Source organism: Poecilia reticulata, chromosome 3 (assembly GCF_904066995.2).
Source record: "Poecilia reticulata chromosome 3, P_reticulata-male-v2, whole genome shotgun sequence".
In the NCBI taxonomy this organism is placed as follows: Eukaryota; Metazoa; Chordata; class Actinopteri; order Cyprinodontiformes; family Poeciliidae; genus Poecilia; species Poecilia reticulata.
The window spans coordinates 33,727,404-33,753,249 of NC_088832.1; the positions used below are offsets into that span (position 1 = coordinate 33,727,404).

General features: G+C 38.8%; 2 protein-coding genes across 2 annotated transcripts in view; one reads left to right on the top strand and one right to left on the bottom strand.

Moving 5' to 3' along the window:
- Positions 1 to 5,348: 5,348 nt before the first annotated feature.
- cartl (cocaine- and amphetamine-regulated transcript-like) lies at positions 5,349 to 10,950 on the bottom strand. The gene is made up of 4 exons (XM_017303907.2): positions 10,840 to 10,950; positions 8,784 to 9,062; positions 7,018 to 7,095; positions 5,349 to 5,688 (listed from the first exon to the last, which is right to left on the bottom strand). The coding sequence occupies exons 2-4, from the start codon at positions 8,907 to 8,909 to the stop codon at positions 5,581 to 5,583; spliced, it is 312 nt and encodes a 103-aa protein (XP_017159396.1). The 5' UTR covers positions 8,910 to 9,062; positions 10,840 to 10,950; the 3' UTR covers positions 5,349 to 5,580.
- Positions 10,951 to 10,976: 26 nt separating this feature from the next.
- Positions 10,977 to 25,846, top strand: part of iqgap1 (IQ motif containing GTPase activating protein 1) — a 68,742-nt gene continuing 53,872 nt past the window's right edge. The window contains exons 1-2 of the mRNA XM_081605533.1: positions 10,977 to 11,110; positions 14,441 to 14,543. Of these exons, the coding sequence (XP_081461659.1) occupies positions 11,065 to 11,110; positions 14,441 to 14,543 (149 nt within the window). The 5' untranslated portion in view covers positions 10,977 to 11,064. The remainder of the gene's footprint in view (positions 11,111 to 14,440; positions 14,544 to 25,846) is intronic.

Consider the following 25,846-nt stretch of genomic DNA (forward strand, 5'->3'; position numbering starts at 1 on the left):
AAAATATTTTTAAAAATGTTGACCAAATTCCAACTGATTTAATTTTCAGGTAATTTTTTATTTTTATTTTTTTTGTGAAATATATCATTTCTGTTCTGTCAAAATGAGAAAATAAAGTGTAACAGTTTTTTCCTAAACATATAATTAAGAAAGAGGTTCAAAGTTTCACATTTTTAGGCCAAAGAGTCGTTAAGGTTTGTGTCTAATGTGATTTCTTTTTCAGCATAAAAGCTCAAATCAACCCGCTGCTGGGATTCTGGGTCCAATCTGAACCTCTGACGTCAGAGTTAATGGGTGAACTGGTGTTTTAAACTGGGCCTTCACTGGTTGAGTCAGCTGCTGCTTGTTTTCCTCCACATTCCTGCTGATGATCGGCCATCTTTACCAAACGTTTCTTAAAGAAACAGCGCCATCTTCTGGTCGGAATGAGTAGTTGATGCTTTAAATAAAAAGGAAAACATTTTCTTTCTTCTTTTTTTTGCGCATCCATCTGGTTTGATCTGAAGATGAAAGTTTAAAAGCCTTGAGTTATATTTAAATTAATGGACTCACATCATTCATAATGAAAACACAGAAGCTCATTTTGCTTTTCGCCCGGAGACGAGCGTGATGGATCCGTTTCATAAGCTCCGAGTGACACGAACATATTTTACATATTTAAAGCTAAGTGCCAAACCGACGCAACACGAGTTGTTCTGGGAGATTCAAACCCATTTAAAAAGCGAACAAATCTGCGCAAAAACACTTCAAACTTCGTTTATAAAACATCCTCCCAGAGGATGCAGAACTTCTCTTTTAATTCGTCTTTGAAACAAAAGTTTTCAGAGTGAGATGAGTTTTACTGTAAAGTGAGGAAATATTCAATTAGTCATAACAAACTGAATGTTTCTGATGAGCTTCGCGGTTTTGATTAACTTCCAATGAAGACAGAAGAGTTTCTGTTTTAATCTCAGACCGGAATACGAAAATAATCTAACCTTTAATTTAAGAAAAGAGAATATTCAGAAATAACAGTTTTTAACAAAATCACTCATCCAGACCTTCTAATGTAACTGAAGTTATATTTTAATTTAAGCTTCGCTATCTGCAGTTTTCGGAAAGATAAACGAATAAAATTGGAAAGAGGAGAGAACATTCAAGTTGATAAAATTATCTCCAAACACTCATAAGCTGCATTTCCATTAAAAATGTTAAACCTTTGTGATAATCAGCAAATTGTGGGGAAAAAAAGCACAATTTTGCATTTGCTGTGTTTCCATGAACTAAGAAACACAGTTAAAATCACACTTGAGTAAGTTTGTTCACGCAATAAGTCATTAAAAACATGTTGCAACATCATCCTCCAACTACTTCCTGTCATCTTTGCCGCTTCCGCCAGTAGCAACATCTGGTTGTTGATCATGTGGCTCTTATGATGTGAAAAAAGTGTTTCCAATGCTGGTTTGCGAAATACACAAATTTTGATTTGGCCAAATAACTGCCTCGTCCTAAAAAAACAATGGCCCAATGGAAACGCAGCCAGTGTTGGAGAACAGCAACAGAAAGAGGCATCTTGGGGCCACCAGGTCTCCATGGCAACCAGCTGCTGGCTACATGGAAACTGGTGGTCTGAGAGGCATGCTGGGAAAAAACCCCAAAAAAACAAACATTTCCAGTCCAACCACAACAAATGTATTTATGTGGACTTTCTCAGCTCTGTTGGGACTTAAGCTGGAACCTTGTGGAAAGAAAGTTCACCTGACAGAATCAGCTACTTTTAACCCTTGTGCGTGCAAGGACTGAGGCAAACGTACGAGGACTGAGGCAAACATACGAGGACTGAGGCAAACATACGAGGACTGAGGCAAACGTACGAAGACTGAGGCAAACGTACGAGGACTGAGGCAAACGTACGAAGACTGAGGCAAACGTATGAGGACTGAGGCAAACGTACGAGGACTGAGGCAAACGTACGAAGACTGAGGCAAACGTACGGGGACTGAGGCAAACGTACGGGGACTGAGGCAAACGTACGAAGACTGAGGCAAACGTACAAAGACTGAGGCAAACGTACGAGGACTGAGGCAAACGTACGAGGACTGAGGCAAACGTACGAGGACTGAGGCAAACGTACGAAGACTGAGGCAAACGTACGAGGACTGAGGCAAACGTACGAGGACTGAGGCAAACGTACGAAGACTGAGGCAAACGTACGAAGACTGAGGCAAACGTACGAAGACTGAGGCAAACGTACGAGGACTGAGGCAAACGTACGAGGACTGAGGCAAACGTACGAGGACTGAGGCAAACGTACGAGGACTGAGGCAAACGTACGAGGACTGAGGCAAACGTACGAGAACTGAGGCAAACGTACGAGGACTGAGGCAAACGTACGAAGACTGAGGCAAACGTACGAGGACTGAGGCAAACGTACGAAGACTGAGGCAAACGTACGAGGACTGAGGCAAACGTACGAGGACTGAGGCAAACGTACGAAGACTGAGGCAAACGTACGAAGACTGAGGCAAACGTACGGGGACTGAGGCAAACGTACGAGGACTGAGGCAAACGTACGAAGACTGAGGCAAACGTACGAGGACTGAGGCAAACGTACGAGGACTGAGGCAAACGTACGAAGACTGAGGCAAACGTACGAGGACTGAGGCAAACGTACGAAGACTGAGGCAAACGTACGAGACTGAGGCAAACGTACGAGGACTGAGGCAAACGTACGAAGACTGAGGCAAACGTACGAGGACTGAGGCAAACGTACGAGGACTGAGGCAAACGTACGAGGACTGAGGCAAACGTACGAAGACTGAGGCAAACGTACGAGGACTGAGGCAAACGTACGAGGACTGAGGCAAACGTACGAGGACTGAGGCAAACGTACGAAGACTGAGGCAAACGTACGGGGACTGAGGCAAATGTACGGGGACTGAGGCAAATGTACGGGGACTGAGGCAAACATACGAGGACTGAGGCAAACGTACAAGGACTGAGGGAAACGTACGAAGACTGAGGCAAACGTACGAGGACTGAGGCAAACGTACGAAGACTGAGGCAAACATACGAAGACTGAGGCAAACGTACGGGGACTGAGGCAAATGTACGGGGACTGAGGCAAATGTACGGGGACTGAGGCAAACGTGACTGAGGCAAACGTACGAGGACTGAGGCAAACGTACGAGGACTGAGGCAAACGTACGAGGACTGAGGCAAACGTACGAGGACTGAGGCAAACGTACGAAGACTGAGGCAAATGTACGAAGACTGAGGCAAACGTACGAAGACTGAGGCAAACGTACGGGGACTGAGGCAAATGTACGGGGACTGAGGCAAATGTACGGGGACTGAGGCAAACGTACGAGGACTGAGGCAAACGTACGAAGACTGAGGCAAACGTACGAGGACTGAGGCAAACGTACAAGGACTGAGGGAAACGTACGAAGACTGAGGCAAACGTACGAGGACTGAGGCAAACGTACGAAGACTGAGGCAAACATACGAAGACTGAGGCAAACGTACGGGGACTGAGGCAAATGTACGGGGACTGAGGCAAATGTACGGGGACTGAGGCAAAGGTGACTGAGGCAAACGTACGAGGACTGAGGCAAACGTACGAGGACTGAGGCAAACGTACGAGGACTGAGGCAAACGTACGAGGACTGAGGCAAACGTACGAAGACTGAGGCAAACGTACGAAGACTGAGGCAAACGTACGAGGACTGAGGCAAAAGTACGAAGGCTGAGGCAAACGTACGGGGACTGAGGCAAACGTACGGGGACTGAGGCAAACGTACGAAGACTGAGGCAAACGTACGAGGACTGAGGCAAACGTACGGGGACTGAGGCAAACGTACGGGGACTGAGGCAAACGTACGAGGACTGAGGCAAACGTACGAAGACTGAGGCAAACGTACGAGGACTGAGGCAAACGTACGAGGACTGAGGCAAACGTACAAAGACTGAGGCAAACGTACGAAGACTGAGGCAAACGTACGAGGACTGAGGCAATTGTACGAAGACTGAGGCAAACGTACGAGGACTGAGGCAAACGTACGGGGACTGAGGCAAATGTACGGGGACTGAGGCAAATGTACGGGGACTGAGGCAAACGTGACTGAGGCAAACGTACGAGGACTGAGGCAAACGTACGAGGACTGAGGCAAACGTACGAGGACTGAGGCAAACGTACGAGGACTGAGGCAAACGTACGAAGACTGAGGCAAATGTACGAAGACTGAGGCAAACGTACGAAGACTGAGGCAAACGTACGAGGACTGAGGCAAAAGTACGAGGACTGAGGCAAACGTACGAAGGCTGAGGCAAACGTACGGGGACTGAGGCAAACGTACGGGGACTGAGGCAAACGTACGAAGACTGAGGCAAACGTACGAGGACTGAGGCAAACGTACGGGGACTGAGGCAAACGTACGGGGACTGAGGCAAACGTACGAAGACTGAGGCAAACGTACGAGGACTGAGGCAAACGTACGAGGACTGAGGCAAACGTACAAAGACTGAGGCAAACGTACGAAGACTGAGGCAAACGTACGAGGACTGAGGCAAATGATACAAGTGATACGGATGTGGGGTCGGTTGGACCTCATTTGTGAAGACAAAGGATAAACTACAACTAAATATTTTAGGCTGAAGTAGCTTTAAAGGGGCAGTAATATGTGTTTTCCATTCATATAATGCCATTTTATAGTCTTATCAGGTCACCTTAAGTCATTATAAAAATACTATTAATATCAAAAATGATGAAAAAATAAATTTTACTTCCTAACTTAATGTCTTGAAATTGAGCCTCTGTCTCTTTCTGAAACTCTGCCTTCATTAAGTCATCACATTTCTCTATTAACAAGGTTTTTACCAGCGTTTCACTGGGAAGTAGCTCCCATAATGACCTCAGCAGTTCCACCAGATGTTTGCTGATTGCTGCTGGCTAGTCTGAAGGACCTGAGAAGTGGAGTAGCTGGACCTTGAAGGTGAAGCTGCGTCCAACCAGGCCTGGAATCAATCATGCATGAAAAAAATCTGGTCCGTTTTGTAAATTCAGATATCTTCGATTATTCAGGAGTGTCAAATTGTAGTTGTGTCTATAGTCAAAACTCAGTAGAATATAATTACGCAAACTGACTAAACTGATTTTATGTCAAAATGGCTTGCCATAGATTTGTTATGGGCTGATGAGACAAAACAATATTCCAGATGTCCTTTCCAGCTTGATTTTATGACAAAAACACACTTAATTGTTGGTTAAATGATCTTTAAATTTTCTCTATGGACACAAGTTTCTGAAGCTTAATCCGAACCAAAACCTGAAAAAGAAGTTTGCTGAAAGAAATGACAGAAAGGGAGGCTGCTGGTGTGCATGTTGACATATGTTTATTGGACAGGAAGCATCAGCATGCTCCAGGCCGCTGTCAGGAGCGGAAAACACATGCTAGTCCTCAGGCAGCAGCGGCCTAAACAACAACAGCAGCAGCAGCGCGGAGGAAGACAAATGACGGAGGACGTGGACGGTAATTGGGCGACTGGGCTGGAAGCTGAAGGATGTTCGGCCTTCAGGAAGTCAGGAGAAGCAAACGCTCCTCAGATGCATTTCAGCAGGTAGGAGTTGCAGTTGGCGCCTCTTCCGCAGTCGCAGAGCTTCCCGATGCGAGGGCCAAACTTCACGGCACAGCGGCCCCCCATCCCGCACTGAGGGGACAGACAGGCGGTGACACTTCCCAAATTCAGTCAGAACTAAATGTTTAAAGAATCTATTTGTTACAAAAATAAATTCTCTTTTCCCCCATATTTATTGGTGTATTAGGGCTATTGTAGGTGGGAAAAAGGAGTACATTTACACCAATAAATTCTGAAATTTTTAGATTAATTTCAGAACTTTTCAAGAAGAAACATGAACATTTATGAGTTTGAAAAGTAAAAAAAAAAAAATGCTATAAAAAAACTCAGATATTTGAGATTAATCTCAGAAATTTTCGAAAAAACCCCAAGTCAAATATTTTGACTTTTTAAACTCAAAATATTTCAAATTTTGAGAATATTTCAGAGATTAGTCTAAAAAATTCTGAGTTTTTTTTATAGCAGTTATTCGACTTTTATTTCCAGATTTTGTTCTAAAAAATTTCTGAGCCTTTTTTTAAAAGGGGATTTTAAACTTTTATCAAACTCAGATATTTACTTGTTCCTTCTAGAAAATGTCAGATTTTTGTGAGGCAGATAATCTGTCAGAGAAAAGATGATTTCCTGCATCTCCCTCCTGAACTACTATCGCAGTCTGTAAAAATGCATTCCTCCTGGTCAAAATCAACCAATCAACACTAGGAGGCGGGTCTTAGCGCTGTCAATCAACCTACTGCACGCTGCTCAATGTGCTAATTTATCATTGCAGGAAAACGCCATCATCAGTGGCTATGCTAACTAGCCTTAGCAAACGTAACAGGCTATGTTATGGTGAACCAGCTGTAGCACAAGAGTGATTGACAGCACTAAGACCCGCCTCCTGGCCCTCATTACTAGCTGTTGAAATATAGCTAGTAATGAGAATTTTAACAGTTATGTAAAAACATTATTTTATAAAAGTTACATACTGTAGCGTTCATGAAACCTGACGTCTTTTGTCATTTCTGTCAATTATTTCAACCTTTGATTAAACTTTCAAATGTTTTTCCTCTGAATAAATTGAAAGCATAAATCAGAGTCAGAAGAGGGAAAATCAGCGGAACATTTTTCATCTGAATAATTAGATCCCGCTCATTAGCTCAAACTGAGTCTGTAGTTCCAGCGTTGATTGATTTTCTGAGAGGCTTTCATGGCCTGAAATCAGGCTTTAATCTTTATTTGAGCCGTAATTACAGAGGATTATCTTTTAATTAGAGGCAGCAGGTATGCTTTTCAACAGGCTTTTAATGAACAGCGAGCAGAAAGATGTTTGCAGCACAGAATAATGACTCAGCAGACGTTTTAAATGGAGCTTTAAAATCATCTGCATTGCATCAGTTTGATGCAGGAAGCGGTGCTCACCAGCGGGATGCTCCCCCGTTTCTCTGTGGAAGAAACCCGGCTGTGGATCCGACCCAGCAGAACCTCAAGAGCTTCCACCTGCAAAAACAGCAACACAAACAACAACAAAATATGGTTTAGAGAAATGTATTTACCTGTAGAAGAGAAGAAAATGTAAAGAAGATTTTATGGATTTGTTGTAAGTTGAAACATTTGGTATAAATCGGCAGCACAACAGGCTGACGTTCATTACTGTGCAAACGTTTTTATTGCAAAATACATATATATTTCTCAGCATTTTTTGTGTTATATTTCATGTTAGCACATTACATATTTTAGATAAATGTCCCTTTTGTTTCTGTTTTTCTTATTTTCTCTTCAATCTTATGTCAAATTATTCATTATTATTCATCTCTTTTATATATTTTTTGTTTTTGTTTGGAAGTTTTTTCATGTTTTTATTGATTTATTAAATAGATTCACAGATTTGATCCTCCTCCACAGTGTGATGACATGATGTCTGGTCACTTTACTGATTACTGAAGAGTTATTAGTTAATCCGTTTCTTAATGCACCACAGAATTATACTTTATTAAATCTTATTCAGATTGTGAAGTAAATATTCGTCATCTGTAATGCGCCTTTGGTCATTTTGCAGCCAGTTGCTGTTTTAAATTAAAGACAAGAATCTTGATGAAGAGAAACCAGAGTAAATAAAATGATAAAACTATCAAGTTCAGTTTGAAAGATAAAGTTTAATTGTAAATGTAACAAGAATTAAATATATATTTATCTACAATGTGGAATTTTGTCATAGAAAACAACTTTAAGGCAAGAGGCACGGAGAAATCAACAACTCTGAAACAATACTAATAATAATTTAACAAATTTCATGTCAAATCACTTACAGACTTATCAGCCTGCAAAACAGAACATTTTACTAAGTATTTATTTGTTTAGCTTCTAGTGCAAATATAACACAAAACTGACTAAAAATTATCTTTTCAGCAAGAAATAGGAGCTCATTTTACGTTAATAACTTGTTAATATTAATTATTAAGATACCAGTTCAACTGTCAGATTGTTTAACTTCTATCAAGACGTTTTCCCACATTATACAGAAAATAATCTGCCGGAGGATCTATTACTTTTTCATCAATATTAAATTAAATTAAGTTTAAGTATTGACTTAAAACGAGCTTCTGTTTCTTGCTGAAAACTTATTTATAAGTTAGTTTTGTGTTATTTCAAGTGAACTAAGATGTTTGCAATAGAAACTAGACAAAAATATTTGGTAAGATTTTGTGTTTTTGCAGTGTAAATAAATATTTATGGCATTTATTTTCTTATGCAGTTGTGTTGCTTTGAGATCACGCAGCTGAAATTCAACCTGAGAGAATTTCAGCTGCGTGACAATTAATGACAGTAAATAAAAATCCAGCATCGTTTGCACTTCACATTAATTACATTTTGGTTATTAGAATCAGCTTTGTTTGAAAAACAGCTGAAATATTACATCCACTGCAAAACCACAACATCTCACCAAGTATTTTTGGTCTAGTTTCTAGTGCAAATATCTCAGTAAATAATAAATAAAACAAAACTAACTCACAAGTTATTTTTCAGGAAGATATAGGAGTTTGTTTTAAGTAAACAACGCCTTTAAAAAATGGCAGATTATTTCACTTAAAGCATCCAAAAATATCTTGTTCCAAATGAGATAATCTGCCAGAGGAACTATTATTAGCTTTTATTATTTAATATTTGGTGTTTTTGGAGTCACTGACCAGGTCTGGGTCTGCAGCTGGGTCCAGTTTCTCATCCTGGAAGTCGTCCGGTGGCGCCTGGCCGTGACACGGGGCCGACAGCAGGCTGAGGAGCAGCAGAGCCTGGAGCAACCCGGAGCTCTCCATGGTGCTGGAGGAGGAAGAGGAGGAGGAGGAGGAAGGCTGCAGATCAGATGGAGGAACGGAGGAACCTTCAGCAGCAGAACCTCTCTCTCTTGTTTTATGCAGAACGGTGAAGCTCCGCCTGGGAGAGGCCAAAAGGAAAGACGGACTCCAACACTGCAAAAACACAAAATACTACCAAGTAACTTTGGTAAAGGTAAAGGGAATTTTATTTATATAGCACATTTTCAGCAACAAGGCAATACAAAGTGCTTTGGTTCAGCTTCTAGTGCAAAAATCTTTTTACACTTGAAATAAAACAAAAGTAAGTAACTTTTCAGCAAGACAGAAGCTCGTTTAAGTTAATATTCACGGAAAAGTTCCAGTTCCAGTAGCCGATAATTTCACTTTTAAGATGGGAAAAATGTTTTAAGATGAAATAATCTGCCAGTTGAACTAAAACCTTTTCATCAAAATTAAGGAATTATTCACTTAAAACAAACTCCTGTTTCCTGCTGAAACAGGAGCTTTCAGTTAGTTTCGTCTTATTTCAAGATATTTGCACTAGAAACTAGTTTGTGTTTTTGAGGTGAAAGTGGGGTGGATTCAAATCAGGGATGTCCAACGTGTGGTGTGGGGGCCATTTGAGGCCCTCTGGATGATTTTTGTTTGACCCCTCAGTCCTTGTATTTGTTTTGTTTTTTTTATTAAAGGAGCCGTGTCATGTGTTTTCCAGGCACATAGTGCCATTTAACAATCAAGTAACTATATTACCTTCAGTTGATATAAAAATATGATATTTATATGTCAAATATAGTTTAGGAGAAATTGACTACATAATTTAACATCTTGAAATTGGGCCTCTGTCTCTTTAAGAAGCTCTTGCTCTTTTTGAAGCTCCGCCTTCAGAAGTTGTCCCAACATGGCTCCTCTATTAACCCTTTAACAACATTTTTACCAGCGTTGCTCTGAGCTCAGCAGCTCCACCAGGTGTTTGCTAATTGCTGCTGGCTAGTCTGAAGGAGCTGAGTGGGGGAGGAGCTTAGACTCAAAGGCGGGGCTAAGTCCAACTTGACATTTGCACAACTGAAGTATTTAAGTTTTTAAAATGTGGCAACTGTGCAAGACGTGTTTATATTTTGCATCATCTCTGATTTACAGATTTCTTCTCTACAAATGTTAGACACTACACTGCAAAATATTACCAATATAGCTGCTGCTAAGGGCTCACAACACATAGCCGTAGCAAATATAATCTCAAAAATGATATTTTATTCCTGGAAATTCTTACTGAGCTAAAATAAAATAAATTTGGTTGGATTTATCTTCAGTTACTGAGAAAAAGAAAATATGTTTTTTATTTGGCATATGTAAATTTCTGATTTTAACGCTATATATTTTTTTGTTGCATTGCAATCTTTATATAATGAGGTGTGACACATTGATATTACAAAAATCTCTAAGATATTTTACCCTGAATGAGAGAAAATCCCACTAGATTTAAACCTATTAACCTAATATTTTATATTTATTTAGTACATAAAAATAAATTAATGTTTAATTAAATATGCAAAGAATATTAGAATATTTATTTAATATTTCCTGTATATTTAAATAAACATATAATTTGTATATTTACATATGCAAACACACATAACGTGTAAATATAAATAATAGCATTAGGTAAACGGTAAACTACAGATCCAGTAACTTCTTATTATATTTAATTTATTAACGGGACGGACTTATTTTTACTAAAAGCAGAGTTACTTCACATTTATGTCCTGTTGTTGGTCTTTCACTAAAAATAAAATAAATGTTTTATGTTGGTAAAATGTAACTTTAGGAAGTTTTGTGGTGCAGTTCGCGCGGTGAGCAGCAGGGGGCGCTGCTTCTTCAGCCGCCGCGCGCCGCCGTGTTTCCTGAAACGCATACTTCAGGATTAAGAACACACCCTGCTGCAGTGACATCAGTGAGGTTAGAAGAAGCAGAAAAAAAGAGAGTCTCCGTTCAAACTGTGCAGAAGAGGAAACAAGTGGGCCGAAGGGTCCTGAGCGGCTTTCTGTCGGAATTTTGACGCAGTGCAGAGTCTGGAAAGAGCGGATCAATCCGTGCGCAAAGTTTGAAATCTTCTTGTGAGGCGAGCCGTGGAGCGCGGAGAGTTTCTCTGAACGGGAGGATGTCAACTTCAGACGACGTAGACGGGCAGCGGCCGAGATATGGCTGTAAGTTTCTGACTCTTTACGCTTCGTTTCTAATGAATCTGCGCAGTTTTCAGACTCTTCTGGCGCAGAGCGGAGCCGCTTGACGCTCCAGCTCGTTTCCTCCTCATGCAAACTCTTCACAGATTCCCTAAAAGTGGCTCCAGCCCTCCAGGTTTGGCTTTTACCTCTGACAGCGTGTTCACAGCTTTATTACGACTTCCGCGTTTTCTCCGCAGCAGTGCGGAGGGAGGAGGCCCGTTTTCATACTCTCCACAACTTTTCCTTTACAAGTTTTTAATTTTTATGGATTAATTTAATTCTGACATGAATCAGGATCGAAGTGTCCCAGATTCTCAGGAAGCCAGTCGCCGCCCACAGGTCGGCGGCCGGGTCACCAGGTGGCAAAGTTTGGAGAAAATGAATGAACTGATCCTCATTTCTTTTGGTTTCACCAGTAAAACATCGATATTCCCAGATTTATTGATTACAACTTCATAACACACGTTGAAAGCCAACCTTTATTTCGCTTTTTTAGAAATTTTGAAGTAATTTTAGTTCTTTTTTTTTGTCGCTCTCACGTGATTAAGTGTTACTCCTCTCTCTTTCTTCCCAGTATATTTGTGGTGAAATATTTTTGGGCTTTGAGCCCTAAAATTATTTCCCTTCACTTTAATTTGGGATTTAAAAGCTGCAGTCTCACTGGCACACTGTAAAAACACAAAACCTTAACAAGAATGTTTATCTAGTTTTTAGTGTAAATATGTTCAAAACTAACTCAAAGTAACTTAAAGGAGTTTGTTTTAAGTAAAAAATTCCTTAATGTTGCTGAAAAATTTAATCTGCCAATAGAACAAGTACATTTTGTATCAATATTAAGGAATTACTGACTTAAAACAAACTTCTATAAGTTACTTGTAAGTTAGTTTGGTTTTATTTAAAGTGTATGTTAGCATTAGAAACATCTTGGTACACTTTAAATAAGTGTAAAAATACTTAGTACAATTTAGTTTTTACAGTGTGATAACTGAAAATGTAGCTAAATTTAAACATTTCGTTAGGAATATGGCGTGGTCGTCTGATGCTGTTTTATTGGTTGAATGGGAAGTTTTCTTGCAATTTAACTCTGTTGAATTGAGACAAATTGAATTTAACTTTTTAACTGAGTTTGATTAAATCTGCTAAAAGTACAAATTAACTGTTTATTGCTTCTGGAATCAGTGTTGCACTGCAAAAACAAAATATTACCAAGTAGTTTTAGTCAAATATCTTAGCTCACTTTAAATAAGACAAAACAAACGAGTAACTTTCCAGTATGAAATAAAAGCTTGTTTTAAGTAAATGATTTTTTTAACATTGATGTAAAAAGTTACAGTTCCTGTCAGATTATTTTTTAATTGTAATGTGGGTTAAAATGTAGTTTTATAATGAAATAATCCTCCAGCGGAACTTAAACTTTTTCACCAATTTAAAGCAATTTATGACTTAAAACAATCTTATTTCTATCTGAAAAGTTCCCTGTAAGTTAGTTTTGTCTCATTTAAATGATCTGAAATGTCAGCAGTAAAACTCCTGGTGAGGTTTTGTGTTTTTGCAGTGCATGCTGACATGCGCAGCCCTGACGTGTGTTGACTGGTTCATGACTAACGGATGAGGTCGGTTTCTTGTGCAAGATGTTTGGAGGAACCTCCTTCCTGGACGGAGACGTTTTATTCCCACTCTGGCGTTTTATCGTCGTCTAAATTAAATAATCATGATCTAATTGGAGATTCACTCCACAGACTGGAACTGGGCCGATTTCTCTGATCTCTCCTGATATTGTGAGAAATTGACTTTTATTCTTGGTCACTGAATGCAACAAAATTAAAAACTGTAAATATTTTGGGTTAAAATTTAACTTTGATGCATTGTTTTTCTGGAATTAAAGAAGGCTCGGATGATGATCTTGAATGAAAACACCGTTTTCCCACAATAGCATCAAAAAAAGAGAAAAAACCCAAAATAAATAACATGAGCAAAAAGTCTTTTGTCTTATAAAAGGACAACCTGCTTTCAGCCAGCTGACTGGCAGAGCTCAGCTGTTTCTGTTGCATTTCTTGTTGCAAACTTTTGCGCTTTTCAAGCAGCAACTTTTTAAAACTTTTGTTTGAGCTGTAATATTTAAAAGCAGGACAGTTGAGGCATAAATGTAAATTAATTCTTTATCTGGATTCAAAACAGCTTCCATCAAAGAACCTGAAAAAATATTTGCTTAATCAGATCAATTGATTATTGAAATAATTGTCAACTAATTTAGTAATCGGTAAATTGTTAACTGGAGCAAACCGACTCAAAAATGGAAAACTGAGCAGAAATTAAGACAAAACTGAACAATAAATATCTACATTTTGCATTTAGGATAAAAATTAATGATTTTTCTGCAAATATGTTTCACCCAAAACTCCTGACAGGCAGTTTTAGCTTCACTTGGTTTAAATTCAGTAAAAACATAATTTCCTGTTAAGCACCTTTTGCCATCCAATTATTAATTGGTTAATTATTTTTAGATTAACCGTAAATTAATATTATTATATAATAATATAATAATCAAGATTGTTTGATTGTTGGAAGTATTTTTAAACTGCAGATTCTTCCTTTACTACAAATGAATTAATTTGTTTTTCTTGGTTTAAAAAAGATTTAATGTTTAAATGGAAAATGTGGCATTTTTTTAAAAGTCTGATCAATCATTAGAATAATTGATTACTAATAATTAGTATCAGCTGAACTTTTTAGCAAAGCAGCAAATCAGTCATAACCAAAGTTCAAGTTAAACCTCCAGAGGTTATTTCTGTTGCGTTCACATGTCCAGGCCTGTCATCATTAATGTTCCTGGACGATAAATTGTCCCAGAAGTTATCGCGATAAATGATAATAATAATAAAATAACATAATCATAACTGAATATTAATAATGGAGGAAAACATCCTCAAAAATGTTAAATCCTAATAAACATTCACCACCGGAGCTCGAAGACATTTTAAATATTCAAAAATAAATAAAACGACAAATAAAATGAATCTGCAGTAAATTCGACTTTTCATTAAAGTCTCTGGATGAACCTGATTTTGCATTTTGTTAAAACTTGGTTGTGTTGTTCTTTATAGTTTTCTCTGTAGGAAAATGATGTAATCAGGGTAAAAATCCAGATTTTTATCCTGATAAGTTTTCATCTGCGGGGCAAATTTATATAATTTTTGAATTGCAGTTGGGGGGCCGCACAAAATGAGTCCGGGGTCCACAAAAGGCCCCCGGGCCTCAGTTTGGACCTCCACCCCCCGCCTGCACGTTTCTCACACTGTGTTCTGTGTGCAGCCGTCCTGGATGGCGTGGAGCGGCTCACGGCGGAGGAGATGGACGAGCGGCGGCAGCAGAACATGGCCTACGAATATCTGTGTCACCTGGAGGAAGCCAAAAGGTGAGAGGCTGCTGGTCCAGAACCAGAACCAGAACCAGAACCGCTGGGATTCATTTTCCACCAGCCTTTCTGTGACTTCTGCTGCCATGAAGGCGTAAAGCCACATGATGATACTCCGGTTTGCACCACAACACCAACACTCAGTGAATTTAGTTTCTATGATAAAAAGACTTTATGATCCACGGATCCTTGGATTCTTGGATCCTTTCTTTCTTGGATCCTTTGTTTCTTGGATCCTTTGTTTCTTGGATCCTTGGATTCTTGGATTCGTGGATCCTTGGATTCGTGGATCCTTGGATCCTTGGATTCGTGGATCCTTGGATTCGTGGATCCTTGGATTCTTGGATTCGTGGATCCTTGGATTCTTGGATTTGTGGATCCTTGGATTCTTGGATCCTTGGATTCGTGGATCCTTGGATTCTTTGTTTCTTGGATCTGTGGATCCTTGGATTCTTGGATCATTGGATTCGTGGATCCTTGGATTCTTTGTTTCTTGGATCCTTGGATTCTCGGATCCTTTGTTTCTTGGATCCTTGGATCTTTGGATTCTTGGATCCGTGGATTCGTGGATCCTTGGATTCGTGGATCCTTGGATTCTTTGTTTCTTGGATCCTTTGTTTCTTGGATCCTTTGTTTCTTGGATCCTTGGATTCTTGGATTCGTGGATCCTTGGATTCGTGGATCCTTGGATCCTTGGATTCTTGGATCATTGGATTCGTGGATCCTTGGATTCTTTGTTTCTTGGATCCTTGGATTCTCGGATCCTTTGTTTCTTGGATCCTTGGATCTTTGGATTCTTGGATCCTTGGATTCTTGGATCCTTGGATTCGTGGATCCTTGGATTCTTTGTTTCTTGGATCTGTGGATCCTTGGATTCTTGGATCATTGGATTCGTGGATCCTTGGATTCTTTGTTTCTTGGATCCTTGGATTCTCGGATCCTTTGTTTCTTGGATCCTTGGATCCTTGGATTCTTGGATCCGTGGATCTTAAAATAATTTCTGAGGACTTTATGGTTGGTGGAGTTTGTTGGTTTTGGGTTTTCAAGTCTCCCTCGGTTGGTTGGAGTTGATTGAGATTTCAGACATGGATCGTTTGTCATTTGTTGAGAGTTTTGATTTATTGTCACAGAATTAGAAAATATGGTTAAAAGCTGTTACGAAATGCAGTTTAGTGGTAAAATCACATTTATTTGTGTCCTAATGAAACGCATTGCAAACGGGAATGTTGCTGGTGTTGATTATCGTTGGGCTTTTATTGTATCGTTTATCATTTATCGTGATAAATTTCTTAAGTTAAGAATTTAGATTTATTGTTGTCACAAAAACATCAAATTGTTTAATTAAAAAAAAAAAAAAATTCCACCATTTGTTCAACTAATAACCAATAGATTTGAAAATGTGATTAAGATTTGCAGTTTAATGATCTTTGGTGAAATGTTCCAAACGGTTTTGCTGCTGATTGAGTTCGTTGGGTTTCGCTCAGTGAGTTGGTGTTGATTGAGAGTTCAGACTTGGCATTTACCGTATCGTTTATCATTTATTGTGATGTATAAAAGATTTTTGACTTATTGTTGTCATGATTAATTCCGTTTGATGATGTTTAAACACCCTCCAAATTATCCAAATTGATAATTTTGCTATTTTTTCCACTGTTTAAATGTGAAAATATGACTAAATGCATTGAGTTTCCATTTTAGTGATATAAATCAAACGTCTTTATGCGATTGGTGTCTTAAAGCAGCAGATGGGAATGTTTTTCAGGAGAAGTATTTGTGTTTGTGGGGCTGTAATTGCTGTGACACACAGTCAAAACCTAAGCAGAAGTAATAAATAGTTCTTATTGTTTTATCACAACGTTACCACAAAATGTTGAGATAAAACTTTAAGTCAGATTATATTTTAGTTTCAAGCTGGACTTGATGTGAACTGGAATCCGTGCAGCTTCTGTGGATTTCAGCTTCAGATAAACGCCTCTGATCAGGTGTTTGGTGTGAAATGCGTGATCTATATTTGGAAAAATCAAGTGTTGGTTTCAGATTTGAAATCTGCAGGAAGCTGCAGCGATGGAGATCGTCACGACTAAAACCTGCGTCTCACGGTTTCTTCTGTGCAGCTCAGTGAAGTGGAAACTTGTGCAAAAATGAAAACTTTTGACCTGATCTGGAGAATATTTAATCTATCCAGATTTTTTTTTCTTAAACGGGGGAATTTCAAAGTTCAAAGGGAGACGAAGCTGTGTAGAAAACTATAAAAACTCTGAATTAATGGTTGATTAAGCTGGAGTCATACTTTAGTTTTTGCCCAGACAGGAAGTTCTCAGATATTTACGTCACCAAGTTTTGTACTTGCACTGCAAAAACACAAAATCTTACCAAGTATTTCTGATCTAGTTTTTAGTGCAAATATTTTTAGTTAACTTGAAATAAGACAAAACTAACTTACAATTAACTTTTCAGAGAGATTGGCAGATTATTTCACATATAAATACTGCCTTTTCATCAAAATTAATAAATTATTGACCTAAAACAAGTTCTTATATGTTGCTGAAAAGTTACTTGCGCGTTATTTTTGTTTTCTTTCCAGTCTACTGAGATACTTGCATAACAAACTAGAACAAAAATACTTAAGATTTGTGTTTTGCAGTGTGATACCTGAAAATGTTGCTGTTTTTAAACAATGGGTTTAGCTTTTGATGAAAGGAATATATATAATGGTCGTCTGTTTCTGTTTTATTGGTTAAATTGAAAGTTTTCAGTTATCACACGCCACACTGTAAAAACACAAAATCTTACCAAATATTCCTGTTTAGTTTCCTGTGCAAAAAGTCTTGGTATAATTGAAATGAGGCAAAATTAGTTGAAAAGTAACTTTTCAGCAAGATACAGGAGCTTTTTTTTTAATTAAATAATTTCTTAATATTGATGAAAAAGTTCAGGTTCCAGGAGCAAATTATTTCACTTATAATGGGGGTGACCAAAGTGCGGCTCAGGGCCACTTGGGGCCCTCTTAAAGACTTTGTTTGGCCCCCAAACTGGAAAATAAACATCTGAAATGAATATGATACAAAAGCAGATTCTCATTTATTAACGATGACTCTGCATTAATTTGGAGCAACTAGATCAGTGTTCGATCGAACACCAGGGGTTCGGTGAGTCGGTCTCAGGGTTTCGGCGGAGCCTCTGCCGCGGAGGTAAAGACACACTTGTGTAAAGTCGTGATGACGCATCACTTGCTCCAGAGGATCACGTTACATTGCTTAGCCAATCAGAGGATCACGTTACATTGCTTAGCCAATCAGAGGATCACGTTACATTGCTTAGCCAATCAGAGGATCACGTTACATTGCTTAGCCAATCAGAGGATCACGTTACATTGCTTAGCCAATCAGAGGATCACGTTACATTGCTTAGCCAATCAGAGGATCACGTTACATTGCTTAGCCAATCAGAGGATCACGTTACATTGCTTAGCCAATCAGAGGATCACGTTACATTGCTTAGCCAATCAGTGCTGCGGAGGAGCCCTGATTGAAGGAGCTCCACTCTCAGCATGAATTTGAACTTTTGTCTTTATTTACTTCAGCAAAACTCACCGTTTTTACCAAAATCTATAGTCTAAATCTGCTCCTTAGTCGCATCTTTTCTGGGTTGGTACTGCCTCTAGTGGTGTGGGGGTGGTTACACAGCTAATATAATTATATTACTAAATCAGAATACCGCAAATTATTTTGTGTGTTGGGGTGAGGGGGGGAGATAAGAAGGGTTTGGTGAATGCGCATATGCAACTGGGGGGTTCGGTACCTCAAAAAAGGTCAAGAACCACTGAACTAGAACCACAAACATCAACCTAGTTTTACTCAAACGCAAAGCATTCATAAAATAATCAGCCCCAAAGGTTAGAAACTAAACGCAATTCTGCAAAACCTTTTTATGTTTTGGTCTAAAATCTTACTTTAATTTATTATTGAGCAGATAAACTTAAAAAAGGCAGAAAAAGTTGGATTTAAAATACATTTTGCAGCTCTTAAGTGTTTTAAACTAACCATTTCAGCCGTAGATATTTGCACCAGAAACCAGACCAAAATACTTGGTAGGATTTTGTGTTTTTGCAGTGCATTCGGTGACCAAGTTTTAACTGCTGGAGTCGCAGTGATGGACTCAAACCGGAGCCGACGGTTTTTAATCACAAAGCCTTTGAAGTTTTCCCTCTTTAACTGCGTTTGAATCGGGAGCTCAAACAAACTCTGTTCTGTTTTAATCATATTTCTGTTTAATATTTCAGAAAACCTTTTATTGTGTCGCATGAAAAGTCTCTTTCAGGGACGTTTGATCCTCCCTCTGTTGTTTTTCTGAGTTCAGAGTTTATTGACAGAGTAAATATCGTGACCTTTAACGTAGAGAAATGGAACCGATGCTTCTGTTTAAAGTCAATATTAAGGAATTAAATCTTGATGAAGAGTTGTTTTAATGTTAGTTCAAGTGTACTAAGATATTTGCTCTAGAAACGACACTGTTTTGGTCCCTTAGTGGTGAAAACAGAACTGATACAAAGCGACTCCATCTGCAGACGTTGGTGGCGCCGTTGTGCATCGGATTTAAGGAAATTAAAGTTAGTTTTTCTGTTTAACGTTTGGAAACGACTGCAGGAGCTTTTTTTTTATTCGATGGCTCAAAATTTAAACAAGCTTTTCAATTTTATCTCTTTTATTTTGTAGTTTTTTTCTTTAATTGGAGAGTAAAAATAATCGGATTACTTATCAATAAAAGTCCCACTCATCACTGCAGGAAAACAAAATACAAAATCGCCGAGTATTTTTAGTCTGATTTGTAGTGCAGATATCTTGATGCTTTTGAAATGAGACAAAATTAATGTACGGTAACTTTTCATCAAGATATAGAAGCTTGTTTTAAGTCAATAATTCCTTAATATCGCTGAAAAGGTTTTAGTTAAACTGGCACATTATTTCACTTATAACATCATATTTTTACATATTATAAATTAAATCTGCAAGTGGAACTTTTTCATCAATATTAAGAAATTAGTTACTTAAAACAAGCTTCTGTATCTTGCTAAAGATATTTGCACTAAAATTAGACCAAAAATAGTTGGTAAGATTTAGTTTTTGCAGTGTATTTGACCCATATTCAGCCTGAATTTGTGCCCGATTTCTTCTTAGTTTCCTGAATATTTTCTCGTATTTCTCTCTGAGAAGTTACTGTTGCGGTTCGGCAGATATCTTAAAATGTTGCGTTTAAATTTGGGGTTATTTTTCATGTATTCAGCACCAGCCTGAGGTCAAACGGGGCCAGCAGTGAGTGACGAAGTAGGCGCGGTCGGCTCTGTGTCTGCGTGCCGGCGGCTCAGTCAGCAGATGCAGTTGAAAAACTATCGGCAGGTTCAAAAGAGGAAGGATCGCGCGAGACAGGAAGTGACTCAGACCTCGCTGATTTTTTTTTTTTTTTTTTTTTTGTATACCCCCCCCCCTTCCGAACACACGCTGTTGCCACAGAAACCTGAGGTTGCCGTGGCGACAGGTTCCGGTGCAAGCTGAAAGCTGCTGTTGCAAGGTGTGTTGAAGAAAAAAAAAAATGGCGGATCCGTCGCCTGCTGATCTGTTATCGTCCATCTGCGGCGTTCAGGAAATCCCTGGATGATTCGGTTGATCTGGTTTTCCGGTTTCCCTCCGGCTGAAGCCATGTTGGGGTTTTTTTTTCTTCTCCTGGAAAACTCTGCAGGAACTCTGAGGGAAATTATCATAACTCCATCTTCATGCTTTGTGTAAATTGGGCCATTTCCTGACCGAAGTAGGAATAGAAAAAAAAAATCACATTTCACACAGCAGTGATTTATTTCTGTGCTCCATTTGCTGCTGCAGGTGGTAGAAATATCTCAACTTTAGGATTTAAAACGTAAACCTCCACAGCTGCTCGGGTCACGGTTCTTTTTTTTTTCTTTAAAAATTTGTGAGAAATCGTTGTGATGGCGTTTCCTGCAGATGAAAAAAATGTGGAAGTGCACAAAGGGAAGGAATTACGTCGGCACTTCAGTTTTTATTGAACAAACCCGTGTTGGAGTCTGAGGCTCCGTACTGCAAAAACACTAAATATTACCACACCAATTTTTAGTGTAGTTTCCAGTGCAAATATCTCAGTTTGGTCTTAATTCAAGTGTACTAAAATATTTGCAGTAGAAGTGAGTGAAGTGAGTTTTTTCAGTGTCACAGCAGGTCAACCCCAACAAACACAATTAATGCTCCTGAAAACATTTCTATTTCCAACGTGCTTCTTCTCCAGAATTGATTTGTATCAACAAGTTTATTTTCAAACTTATTGATGCTTCTACTGAACACATTGTGCAGAAAATGGTAAAATATGAATCCTGACATCCATCCATCCATTTTCTTTCACCCTTGTCCCTCAGTGGGGTCGGGAGGGTTGCTGGTTCCTCTCCAGCTGGCGTGCTGGGCGAGAGGCGGGGTCACCCTGGACAAGTCGCCAGTCTATCACAGGGCAACACAGAGACACACAGGACACACACACACACCTAGGGGCAATTTGGAGAGGCCAATCAACCTGACAGTCATGTTTCTGGACTGTGGGAGGAAACCGGAGTACCTGGAGAAAACCCACCATGCACAGGGAGAACATGGAGACTCCATGCAGAAAGACCGGGGCCGGGAATCGAACCTTCTTGCTGCAAGGCAACAGCTCTACCAACTGCGCCACTGTGCAGCCCATGAATCCTGACAGTTGGAATTTATTAAGACGATAAATCAGAATAATTCTGACACTAAATTTATCACCATAAATGATAAAAGGTGGTTAATTCCCACCCATAAAGGTATATTTGAATGATTGAAATGGGCCGTGTTAGGCGGGGTTTTTGTGTTTGTGGAGGATTTACAACTTTTCACATGCTGATTAAAACTTTCCTGTTTGCTGCTCTGCAGCTTGAAGGAAACAGGAAAGTTGGGAACTGGTTTCCACCGGCTGATTGTGTTTTTCCTTCGTCACCTCTGATGGTTTCCATGTGGAAGTTTTCGGCTCAGATTTTTCATGAGCCACATGCAGTTCATGCCAGAGGCAGCAACATTTTGTACCATAGCTTGAAGTAGTAAAATCGTCTTTGTTTGCATATTTTTGTTACCTGCACTGTAAAAACACAAAATCCTACCAAGTGTTTTTGCTTTAGTTTCTAATGCAGATATTTTAGTGCATCTGAAATAAGACAAAGTGTTCACTTGCAAGTAACTTTTAAGCAAGAGATAAAACAATAATTACTTAATATTGATGAAAAATGTCTCGTTATAATTGAAATCTGCCAGAGGAACTTGAACTTTAAGGAGTTATTGACTTGAAACAAGCGTTATTGCTGCTTAATTACTTGTAATTCATGTGTAAAAAGATACTTGCACTAGAAACTAAAAACAAAAAACTTGACAAGATTTTGTGGTTTTGCAAATAAAGTATTTTTGGTCTGGTTTTGATGCAAATATTTCATTAAAATAAAACTAACAAGTAACTTTTGGTGCTTGTTTTAAGTCAATAATTTCTTATTATTGGTGAAATTTACTTTTTGGTGAACTTTTTCATCAACATTTAGGAGTTATTGTCCTGCTTCTTGCTGTAAAGTTACTTTCAAGTTATTTTGTCTTATTTCAGGTGCACTAAGTTATTTACATTAGAAACTAGACCAGAAATATTTGGTAAGATTTAGTTTTTTTTGCAGTTTGATACCTGAAGCAGGTGGGAAATATCCCTTGTTTTAAGCAGGTTTTGCTGCGAGGAATCAAAATGTTCATGTTCCGCTGTGGCTCATCGGTCAAATTGCAGGTTTTGTGTGTTTTATTGAAGCCCATTCGGTTTGTTTTCGTCCCCCTGAGTGTCGTGGTTTTCCGTCAGGTGTTTCTCAGACCCATGTGGAGCGCAGGTGAGACGGCTGATGTGAGTGGAATGATGGGAATGCATGTGACGGGCGGGAGCCGCGCCTGCAGGAATGCCCTGCAGCTGGTTCAGACGGATCGTCGTGGATCGCGTCGCTCGCCGCAGCTCACAGATGCAAACCGTGTTATCGTTCTTATTTCCATATTACCTTCCTGCGAACAGAAACGGAGTGAGGCTCGAGTCACTTTGGGCGGCCGTTATCACACCTTTATTTAAATGATCGCTGATATTTTCATGTCTGTTGACTTTCCAAATGAGAAACAAAAGCTGAGCGCAGCTGGGGTCGATTAGGTGGTTAAAGGAAAGATTCTGCAGCCAATGGATCCAAATTTCACACATTTAAAATCTAATTATGACTAAACATGTCAGATGTTGTTTTTACAGTCATATGAATATTTGGATTTCTGGAGCTGTGTATTATTTTTGCTCTATTTTCTAGTGCAAATAAAACAACTAACTTAAAAGTAGCTTTTAAGTTGGTTATAAAACAATAATTCCTTAATAGAAATGAAAAAGTTCCAGGTCTATTGCCAGATTTTACTTAGAACTCGAACTTTTTTTCTCAATATTAATGAATTATTGTCTTATTTCTTGCTGAAAAGTTGCTTTCGAGTGTTTTTTTTTTTTTCTTATTTCAAGTGTAATAAAATATTTGCAATAGAAAAATATCAAAAATACTTGGTTGGATTTTGTGTTTTTTGCAGTGTGGTACCTGCGGCAGCCATATTTTTGGGATTGTTTTTGGGAGACTTCAGATGACGTTTAAAAATATAAAAAATCAGTACAGATCCCTCATTAGTGATGTTCTGCGTCACTTCTGCTTAGATAAATGGATACAAAATCAGTTGTTTGTTAGTGTAAAACATCCATCCATCCATTTTCTTACACCCTTGTCCCTCAGTGGGGTCAAGAGGTGCTGGTTCCTCTCCAGCTAACGTACCGGGCGAGAGGCAGGGTCACCTGGACAGGTCGCCAGTCTGTCACAGGGCAACACAGAGACACACAACCATGCACACACACACTCACACCAAGGGACAATTTGAAGAGGCCAATTAACCTGACAGTCATGTTTTTGGACTGTGGGAGGAAACCGGAGTACCTGGAGAAAACCCACCATGCACAGGGAGAACATGGAGACTCCATGCAGAAAGACCGGGGCCGGGAATCGAACCCAGAACCTTCTTGCTGCAAGACAACAGCTCTACCCACTGCGCCACTGTGCAGCCTAGTGTAAAACACTTTTGACATAAAGCGTATTTCCCCAAACAGTCAGTGTTAAATCTGTACTTTTTTCTGTATTGTAACTTTCCTCAAATATTGATGCTGTGAGCAAGAAAACTAGTCAAACTTCCTTTTTCAATGCTTCTGATAACCTTGTGGTTTTTAACTGAGGCCATTAATGCCGACTATGAGATCCAAAAATCCTTCTTATTCTTCCAAGAAATTTCACAATTGTCATAACTGCAGTGAAACTCTTTCAACACGTCTTCAGGACTCTAACCGTTTCTGAACCCGTTCCCCTCGTACACTTTTCATTTCAGTAGATTTTAATCCAACAGGAAAGCAAAGATTTTCTCACTACTGGAACCGGTTGTCGTTTTGGATGCCTTTCCAGCTGAAGGTCTAAATATAAATGTTCTTTACTATTGCTTTCTTTTTTTTCCCTCACACGCCCAGTCTTCCTGGGAATGCAGTTGTACAGGTTTTCAGAAATCCCGTGTTTATCGATCCGTGGATGATGCCAACAGCCGTCCCGCTCCATCGTTTTCACCAAAGCAACTTTACATGATTTCCTCGAGTTTCCGGCTGTTTTTAAGGCCGTAATTGTAACAACTGATGACCAGAAGTCAAATTTGGGCTAAAAAACAAGAAAATGTGAACATATAAAAATAAAACATGTGTAACGGATGTTTCCAGGTTTTTTTGGTGCAGATTTATGTCTCCATGTGAGTTTATAGTCTGTTATTTCTGGACATCCTGTGCTGCTGCTTTTAGTTATTCTCTTCTGGTTGTAGTTGGTCCAGCTCTGCCTCTGCATTTACAGAAGATTAGATCATCAATGTTTGTTATTTTTTTGTTATCTCATCCACCACTAGCAAAATAACTCGGCATGCAGCAGCTTCAGAGCGGCTAAAGGAGTAAAATGTACTAGAAAATATGCAACTTCTTCTATTAAAAGATATGAAATAAGTTTAGAGAAGTTTTTCTCACGTAGCTGACCTGAAACTTTTCAAGCATTTTAAGCAAACTGTGCAGTTTAGTCCAGTTACATTTGATGGAAAGGAGAAATCTGCCGTTTGAAAGGAGAAACTAGGATTGAAACAAATTGGTTTTAAAGATGGTAATTCAACAACAAGTTTGGCAAAATATGTTTATCTTTCCAAGTCTGAGTCTGAAATTTGAGCTTCAGCAAACAGAATAAAAGGGAAACTGCAGAGGAAGCATTCAGAGCACTTAAGTAAAGGGAGAAAGTTTAACTTAAAGGGGAAAAGTTTGACAAAAATTCATAAAATGTTACTTATTTAGAATAATCAAGCAGCTTGATTCAAAGATTTCCCTTAAATTAAACCAAATCCTGAATCGGTTTCCAAAAACCTCTGAGTCTGAAATTGAGATTTTAACTTGATCTTGGTTGGAAACTCAAAAGTCCAGTTTTTCCCAGAGCAGTGAACGCATCGTGTGGATGGTAAACATGTTCTATATTTTATTCTTTTGAGATTTCAGCCTTTCTGTTCTTGAATATGTTGTATTTGAAAATGCAGCTTTTTTAAAATCTCAGTTGGGGAATGTCTCTATGTCCTCCAGAACAGGGGGCTCAAACTGTGGCCCGCAGGCCATTTGCGGCCCCTGGACTGATTTTGTGCGGCCCTGGAATGATGCAGATTTGTCTCCTCAGTGCAGATGGCTGATCTGCAAATCTGAGTTTTTTTTTTTTTAGTTGAGACAAAACTATAATCCAGGAATAAACATTTTCTTTTCAGGGGGAAAATTTCTCACTTTTTAATAGTTTTACTGCTGTTTTTAGTTTCAGTTTGAGCCGTTTTGCCTTGTTTTATTGGCCATTTTAAACCTTTTTAAAGAACAATCTGACATGAAAACAAAAGTTTTTAACTAAAATTAATAAATTAAAACAAACTCAATAATTCCCTTTTGCATAAGTCTGGTGTTTTTGTCTCAGCACTTTTTTTTTTTAAGTATAATTTTATTTACGGAGATTCATAATTCACTTTGTTTGCTTCTGAATATTTAAAATGTCTTCCAGCTCCAGTGTTTATTGATCTTTGTCAATGATCATTATTGCTATGCAATTATCATTATATTACTTGAAAATGGTGTCAAAACAACGATATTATTGTTTA

Coding starts and splice junctions, on each gene's coding strand:
- cartl (XM_017303907.2), bottom strand. CDS start 8,909: ATGGAGAGCTCCGGGTTGCTCCAGGCTCTGCTGCTCCTCAGCCTGCTG. Junction 7,096..8,783: donor CAGCTGCAGACCCAGACCTG/GTCAGTGACTCC, acceptor CTGTTTTTGCAG/GTGGAAGCTCTTGAGGTTCT. Junction 5,689..7,017: donor AACGGGGGAGCATCCCGCTG/GTGAGCACCGCT, acceptor CTGTCCCCTCAG/TGCGGGATGGGGGGCCGCTG.